The 9196-nt window shown below is 41.8% G+C and overlaps 1 protein-coding gene across 3 annotated transcripts in view; it reads right to left on the reverse strand.

Annotated features, from left to right (window-relative positions):
• Nucleotides 1-8188, reverse strand: part of LOC306965286 (A-type potassium channel modulatory protein KCNIP2) — a 90562-nt gene extending 82374 nt beyond the window's left edge. For 2 of the 3 annotated variants that reach the window (XM_079559588.1, XM_079559584.1), the window contains exon 1: nt 7897-8188. In XM_079559588.1, coding sequence (XP_079415714.1) covers nt 7897-7969 — 73 coding nt within the window. In that variant the 5' untranslated portion in view covers nt 7970-8188. The remainder of the gene's footprint in view (nt 1-7896) is intronic. The other variant, XM_079559583.1, reaches the window with a different exon arrangement.
• Between the last annotated feature and the right edge of the window lie 1008 nt (nt 8189-9196).

Here is a 9196-nt window from a genome sequence, read left to right on the forward strand (position 1 = left end):
CTTTAAGAGCAGCAGATTTTCTTTGGGCAACCATTCCGGTGGCCTGAAAAACACAGGGTAAAAATTAAGAGGGAAATAATGGAGAAGGCAAAATGACAGAAGACACTCACCTGATCATCAAGATGCCCTAAGAGGCTTTTCATATCTTTCCCATATGAAGCAGTTTGCGCCCTGTACAACTTTATCATCTTGGGTGCATAGTCGTCCAACGATGAGAAGAATCTGTTCATCAAGTGGGCTTGAGTAATGCGGAAAAATTCTGCACCAATCTTAAAAAAATAAATTAAAAAAATGCATATTTCTACAAATTTTAAGCCATTTTCAAATGAACAGTTGAAACAAATGAACTTACCTGTTCAGGCAAAAACAATGCAGGCCATTGTTTTAGGACATCAAAGACAAGAGGTTCTTCCATAACAATCTCTTTTCTTCTCAGGGAAAAGGTCATTTCCATTTTGGACTGCACCAATCCCAGATTTGGATTTTTCTTTTTCATTTCATCACAGAGTGCCTCCTTTTCTTGTTGGAGAGATGAGTCTGTCTGTCCAGTTGGTTTGTCTGGGAGGAAATTGGCCTCGCCACGCTTGGCTTTCTTGAAACATCTTGTGTCATTACTTGAACTCCTGTGTCTTTTTCTATTCACAGCTACCTCTGAACAACCGGCTTCTCGTAACTTTTGGCGATAATTACCCATTTTAAACTTTATGCTTTTAGTCCAGCTATCGTAGCCGCTTCCTGGGCCTGGATCCTTAAGACTAGGATGTTTTCCGGTCAAAGCAGCAGCTACTGACTCAATTTGCTGTATGCTTGGATAGGCAGTGAATGCAAAAATCTTCTGAGCCAGAGAATCCAGTATTTCCATCTTCATCTCTCTTGACATTGTGAGGAGAAGCTTTCCATTTTCTTCAAACTCCTTATTTGCTTTATCAAGACGTAATTCTACATCATATGCAAACTCAGGAATTTCAAATATTTGTGGCCATTGTGAATTTTCCCGTTGCCTGACCGACACAGATGGTGAATTCTCAGTTGAGGTGCTGGAAGAGGAGGGCATGCTGGCTGTGTCTAAAGAGGAAATTGTGTCGACATCTGAATCCGAATACTTCTGAATGATCTTCAGCACTGCTCTATCTTGTGGAAGTTCTGTTATTTCTGTCAGATTACATACTTCGTTCCCAAACTCTGGATCCTCAAATTGTATTACAAAGTCATCTTTGATTTCAAACTTTTCCTTTAGAATGTCTTTCAATTGTTCAACTGAAGTGAGAACTTCTGAAATATCCAGTCGTCTGATGTTGTCAGGGGCCAAAACCACACGAAGACGCACCATCTACAACAGAAATAGAAACATCTTTCAAAAAACATAAAAATGTAGTTTACATTAGGGCTGAACGATTAATCACATTTGCGATTTTATCGCGATATTACACAACGCACTTTCGAAATCGCACAGTCACGCGATTTTGGCCCATGCAGCTGATGGCCGCTGCCCATAGAAGTGAGTGTAGTAGCGAGAGACGCCACAGACGTCCGGCTCCACCACATGCTTTTGTTTACTTCTCTGTCTACTTAAGGTGCGTGTAGATCGTGAATGTACTGTGAAAATATCAGCGCATATAAAGCAGCCACCGCTCAGGACTATTGCCGTTTCCTCCGTTAGCATCGCGTTAGCTGCAGCGCTACACGGTCTCATGCACTGATCACAGAAACTTTCCTCCGGATTCACACGTCTCTGCTCCACACAGATGAAGCTGAGCCTGAGCTGCTTGTTCAGAGTCCTTTGCGGCTCACTTTTCAAGGCTTATGTTTGGGAATGTTCTGGATAAAGATAAGAACTTATCTCACAACCACTGACTAAAACACAAGAGCAAATAGCAAGAAATTATTAAGGCTATTTGCACAAAAAAAATTCAATATAAGCTTATTGGAAATGATGTGGCTAAATGACTATGTGGACTATTTGGAATTATCTTCATGTGATTATAAAGGAATTAAGAGTGAGTAATACTTTATTAAATCAATAGTAAATATTTAATTGTATTGCAACAAAAAGTTATTAGCAGAAAATTGCAATAAAATCGAAATATTGATTGAAAAAAATCGCAATATTGATTTTTGGCAAAATCGTTCAGCCCTAGTTCACATGTCTTCAATTAAGTTTAATATTTTTCTTGCCTATGGCAGCCTGTTAATAAAGGTCATTTAAAAAAAAAAAAAAAAACCTCTTCACCGCAATCATGTTCTTCCCATGAACAACATAAAGAGGGAGCAGATGAAAATCTGCCCTGTAGGTTTCTTCTAATGTACAAGTTCTCATAGTTTTTACTTTTTGCACCGACAGTGGTGGTGAAAATAGACTTGGACAATTGAGAAAATGGGCAATCATAAGCTGATGTTTAGCTGCCAATGTAAGGGGGACGTTTTTAAAATTACGAGCATCCTTCATCACACTTTTAAAATAGCTGTGTAGTTCAAAATCCACACAGTAAAGTGAAGATATTACTGCGTGGATTTTTAACTACTGGTATTATTACGCCTTACAATATAGCCACCTTCTCTTCGGTTAGAAAATCCACATTGGTAGCTTCTATCTTCACCTGTTATGGAGCTATAGAGGAGAGGAGGAGAGGCTAAATGCTAACGCCGTCTGTGCCGTGTTTACGTGACTGAAGACACGCGTGAAGACCAGAGGAGGTACAAATTAAGTCGTCTAAGGTAAAAACATATCTCAAAAACTCAAACGGTGGCCTATTCCTTTAATAGAATATGAAATACATCACTAGCATTTCAAAATCAAGGGACTTAATCCAGGACCACTATATGTGTAAACTAAGTCAAGACCAAACTTGGCCTACACTAGGGAAACATTCCAAACAAGCACAATAGAAAATACATGTAATCTTCCTGATTGTAAGTGGTCACATTATTTTCTTACAAAAGTTGACCAAAAGTGGTGACAATATTCAAAACCACTTGCATGATGTTGGCCAGTAGAAGGGACTTTCAGCCATAAGAATAATATGGCAGAGATCTAATTGCTAACAAATAACGATTGACATTTTATTTTTAGAACATTTCTTTCAAAACCTGTTTCTCGCCCATAGCGTTGTGTTGGCACCAGCCCTCTAAATGAAGTACAATTCTATAACGTGAACGTAAACTATTGACTTACAATGCACTACTGCAAAGTTGGGCTAAACATCGTCAATAATAGTGAAATAATGGCACCACACCTGATGTGCACCCTTATACACACCTCCATCCCTTCCTCGCTGACAGAGGTGTCCTGCAGCTTACCCTCCTTTCTACTGAAAGTCAGTGCCTTAAGCCAAACAGACGATGTTTAACCAATAAATCAGTTTCTGCCTCCACTTTGGTATACCTATAAGCTTAACATATGCTCTCAGGACAACAACTAAATATTAGCAAGGACGTTGCGTCATTCAGCCTGATAAGATCCATCATCAAACTTTACCTCCATAACGTGAGCGACTGACACGCGCGCGCCTCACTGGATGTGTTCACGTGCACACACAACAAACAAAAAACGTATCGACAAGATCGTAAAGACAGCTAGACTAACTAGCATCCTTAGCATAAACGTATCACAAACGACGGGCATAATTTTCGTTCCGGTGGGGACCAAGCTAGCTCAAGTCTTGGCACACGCACACACACACACATACCGCGCTAAATCGTCCCGGTTACCTCACAGTCAATGCAACGTCTCGTGCAGTTTGTTCTCGGTGATCTGACCGGTTGGAGGCGGGTTGGCCAGGAGCCCGTAGGTTCAACAACCGGGTTGTTGTCTCCTGCACAGGTGAACCGAGCGAGTTCAGCGCGCACACTGCCTGCAGCTTACCGGAAATGGGTACTTTAGCATTACGGGGCTGGCGCCGCCTCGCGCGATTTAAATTTTCATTTATTACTCAAACTACATCCATGGATTCACAGGAATGTTGTTCTCAGATGTCAAAATCAAGTTGTTTAGCTATAACCACAGATAACACAGGAGCAGACTGAAAGGTTTAGCTAAATTGGCAGGACTAAAGTATCTCATTACTCAAGAGACTTCAAATTCATCTAGTGTGACCCGGAACGGAGGGAAATAGAAGTGTGTTTGTTAATTTACACAAAATACATTTTAACGAAAATAATACTTACCTTTGATTTCACTTGTGCAGCAGGCGACAGTCTGGCGCATGGTAGCGTGGTGGGGCGGAGCAGAAATGGCAAGGACGGAGACCCCCTACATTTCAGTGACAGCGCGTGCGCGAACAAATTGCGGTCAAGGCTTGAAATAAAAAATCATCAGAAGAAGTTGTCTCAACTTTTCGTCTTGCAGTCACTGAACACGACTATATTTTAACGTTGATTAATAGAATTTGCATGTTGACTGAACATTTAACCAGTTTACATGTTCACTGGACTAATATCTTTATATTCTGATAGCAAATGGCAAGTTGGGCTTTTAACAGTGTATGAACGAAAAAATAATAATGCACAACCTGGATTTTCAGAACTGTTCTGATCTGGGCTTTCTGCAGTTGGTCAGGTCTATAGGTTCAGCAACACTATGAGGCCAAAGAATGAGATCAGCTGACAACCTGAACATTCTTCTTCCCTGATGACGCATGCATATTCCAGGATGACAATGATAGGATTCATCGGGTTCACATTGTGAAAGAGTGGTTCAGGGAGCAGAGACATCGTTTTCACACATGGATTTAGCCACCACTGAGTCCAGATCTTTGGGATGTGCTGGAGAAGGCTTTGCGCAGTGGTCACACTCTCCCATTATCAATACAAGATGTTGATGAAAAAACAAATCTTCTGACATTGTTGAAGCTTATTCAAACAATACCAGAGCTCATGTGTGCTGCAATCAACAAAGTGTTAGTGAGGGGCAAATACAACACTAGGATGACATTGTGCATAGATGGGGTTATTCTGAGGAACGCCATCAATGAGCAGCACAAGAGGTGTCACTGGGGCTGGGAAATTCTCTAACAGCCAATACACAAATTGAATGTTTAAAATCTCAAAGTATAATTCAAAATGAAAGTATCACACTTTAACCAACCAGGTCCAGAGAGTGATTGGCAGACTCTTTTCACCACGAATTTAATTGCACTGAAACAATAATCTGGACCATTCCAGTAGAGACGAAGCTGTGAGGCTAGGTGAGCAAGTGTTCGGGTGCATACCGTATATGTGTGGAGCCCATTGTGAGTGTAATTGTCGGATGAGGGCAGGTGATCTGACTCCTCTTGAGTGTGGCCTGTGAGGAGGATGGGGAGATTAGTGCTGCGCGCTTCTATAATTACCTTTCGCCGCTCTCTCTCTCCTCCAGCTCTTAAACACGACGGGGAATGCCAGACTGCTCTTGAGCACAATGTATCATGTTGGATGGAGTTATTTCTAGAGGGCTATATTTCACTCCAAATGCTGATTGGAGAACACCCACGTCCCCTTGAAGTGACAAAGGGCACCTATTTCATACACGCTTTAGATCATGGCTTGCAGCTCAGTGGTAAGCAGACTGACTCACCTGTAACATGCTTTAGAGCCTATATGACACACACCTATTTGGTGGTTTTCTTACCCAGCTTTATAATAGTTTTACACGATTTTGTGATTTTTCTGATAATTTTACAAAGGGGATTAGATTTGCACTTCCTACCTGTATACATTATAATCAACAGATATCCAAAAACAGCTTGTGGAGACTGGTCTTGATGTTTTTGCATTTCTCAACACAATCATTACAATTGCAATGTCGCTCCAATTGTGATTCCTTGTGCAGCCCTCTTTCATAGAGAGACTTCATTTTCTCCAGTTGTCCACAAACAATATTGAATCTGAAGCAAGCATCCCTAATAAGAATACCATTATGAAGTTTTGAGAGCAGTCAATTAACCATGCAATACGCTTTTAAAAAAACCCATTAAGATTATGCTGAGGGAAAATTGCGCGGCCACAATGACTAGCCAGCCATCTGCCCCTAACTGTCTGGCATGGCTAATAAAGAGCATAAGACATCATGTAGACTGAGGGCATTTACAGTGGCACTCCCTTCACGACAGGCGAGATGAAGTGTAATCTGGTGAGAGGAGTGAGGATGAGGAAGTCTTTAGGTGCCGTTGAGCACATTGTATTATCTCTTTCCATATTAATAATAATCCAGATATAGCGTTTTTGTGGCTACAGCTGCCCTGGGGTAGACTGGTGGAAGCGAGGCTGCCAATCTGCACCATCAGTCCATCCAAACACTACCAACCACTGACTCAAACACTGCACATCTAAAAAGGAGGTAAACAATAATGTATCTGTCCAAAAGGCTGCTTAAAAAAAAAAAAAAAAAAATAGCGCATTTGTTTTTATTTTTTTTATCTCACCTCTCGAATTGTTCTTTTATCAAATGGAAAATGCAAACCTCTTTTCAAATTGTCTTTCCAGAGCGCTGCTGTGACGGGGATCAAACCAGTCAAGTGTGTACTGTTAGAAGTCTGGGGGTGAGCCGCGTGCAGGCGCTCCGTGTTTGTCCAAGCATGTCGGCCGGTGCGCGCTGTGTGTGTGGGTTGACACGACTCCACTGCCTGCGTGCATAGGTCTCCTGGATTGAGCTTTTCTTTTTCTTTTTTTCACTCGAACAAAACCCCTGCATCTACTGAAAGTTTTCAACAAAGAACCAACAGAAAATCTGCTTTCCCATAAGCTCACTCACCCACACAGACCTGTATGCCTCCTTCACACTTTTCTAATAATAGGGTACACTCAACCAAACTCCATAAATACAGCCACATGCGGTCAGGCCAGCATCTTTAAAAGTGTTGTCTGAGCCTACGTAGAAAACGTTAGAAAAGGCATGCGTAAAACCAGTGCCAAATTTTACGCAAATGATGCACGCTATGTAGAGGAATGGTTGCTTTGATGTGACGACCTCAAGAGGGAGGGACCAAACAGAGGGAAGATTCAGGGCTTTTAGTGAAAGAGCAATGGGTCACAGCTGTCTGGACAAGTCCCTTCAACTCTCGTGTGATTTACAGTTTATGCAACAGACATAATTTTAGCCTGGCGCAAAAGGAGGAATCCATTATCTAAATGAATGTAATAAACCGATGAGATGTTGTATGACACCACAAGAGAGAACTAGTCTCGAGGATCCTTACCCACTGTAAGGGTGCGCGACACACTCGCTGTCACTCAATAAGCGCTTCATTATAAGCCAATAAAACACTAAGTGCCCTTCGCGCTGATAAAGTGGGGATAGAGCGCACTCACGTCACTGAAAGATGATATACATTTACAGGAGAGACTGTGTTTCCCTCTCAAAGCATAAGGAACACATGAGTCTAACCATTATTTATTTAAACGTGCCCGCACCACCATAGGCCTTAACCCAAAATGAGACTCCAGTTGTGTCTAGGACTAGACCCTATTACAGCATCAATTGCTCCAGTTCAAATATTATTTTATTCTAGTAACAGTGGTCTCCCATGTCTCAGCCATTTAATCAGAAACAACAAAAATGTTGTAGAGATGAATTTAGTAAATGTGCCAATCACAAAATTCTAAGATACTCAACATTATGCAAGCGCGCGCACATGCAACGATAACCATGTGAGAAGATGCAGTATGCGCGTTTCATCTCAAAGTTGATGTTCATATTCTATAAATGTATAAATTGAAATGAGATGTAAGAACAAAACGTACCATAAAACATAATGAAAGACTTAAGTTTGCTCAAATAAACTACTGCCAGTGGAGCTTGCACATATTTTGTAACAGGTGCTTTTTCTGAAGTTCACTCCACACTCCATTTGCATACTGAATCTTTTCATCAATAATTTCTCTCTAATAAACTCATGCTTATTAATGCATGTCTCCACTTACCGGTTAGCGGATCATAGGACCCGTCCAGCTCCCTGGAGTCCGACAAGCTTTGGTCGCGGTTTTTGGCTTTCATGTTTCCCCCTCCTCGCGTGGCTGCCGTGCGCCGGAATGTAAACTCAAGAACAACAGTGCCTAGTCTCGGCTTATGACTCGTGGTTTGCTGTCCCTCTTCGCGTGCGTTAACATGTCATGATGGAGTTTAGTTGGATGAAATGTCTGTGCTGTCTGAATGCGCGCGTGTCTCTGGTCCGCGTGTGCGCTCCCGGAATCCAGAGTAGAGAGACTGAGCTGAGCGCGCTTCTTTTCTTTCGGCTCGACGCTCCCTCTCTCTCCGCTCCCTACGCGCACAGGCACACTCATCAGCGCACCGGCGTTCATTCATGACATGAGATCAGGTAGATTGATACCAAAAAAATGCAGCGAGATGATCAGTACATTGAAGTACCTATAATTGAACTGCCACTTAGAGTTTTAGCGTCTTCACACAGGCACAGCAAAGCAACAAGGAGTTCAGAGCGCTGCCAGACAGTTTGTGACTCCGTGTGATCTATAAATACTCGCTGGCGCTGCACAGGGAACCCTGTGTCTTTGCTGCTCTGTTTCTACATGTCTTCTTCCCCCCTGAGTGCCTTTGCCTCCGCTCCTCCTCACACAATCGCCCTGACACTTGGGCACAGTCTGTTAAACAGTCTGTGGAGCCATTTTGGTGTCTATCCATTGTCCAGGGCACTTATTTATTAGCTATTCACTGGAGATATTTGAGGAGCACTCATTTGACCTCTGCCAAACGGAGGCTGAAAGCACTCTTCTTCACAAAGACTCTCACAACAATCAATTGACTGAATCTTAATAAGGTGTCTGTCACAAAAAGGTTATGTCTGTTGAGAGATCCATTCTTTGTATTCACATGTTAATAGAGGGTACGATAAACTTGCTGATGTAAAATTGATTGTTGGGGCAGATTATCTCTCCTGCCTCTTATAGGAGGCTGCATGTCTTAGTATATGGTAGGGTTTATGAGGTGAATTAATCAAAAAGACGCACACGTCCTCAAACTGAATTGGCATGCTGAATCTAAAACAAATGGCCTTAAGGAAAGAAGATCTGATTAATGTGGACTGTTAACTTTTTTCCATGTTAAGTTTAGCTCCCACAAAATGATAGATAGTCTTCCATCGGATCAGATGGAAGACTTGCCATCACAATGATCCTAATAAACACTAAGAATTATACCTTAAATACAAATAAATGCAGGATTTGGAAGAATTAGTTTCCACGAATCTGGTGTCTTTATTTATTA

Source organism: Gobius niger (genome assembly GCF_951799975.1).
Source record: "Gobius niger genome assembly, chromosome: 7".
Classification (NCBI taxonomy): Eukaryota; Metazoa; Chordata; class Actinopteri; order Gobiiformes; family Gobiidae; genus Gobius; species Gobius niger.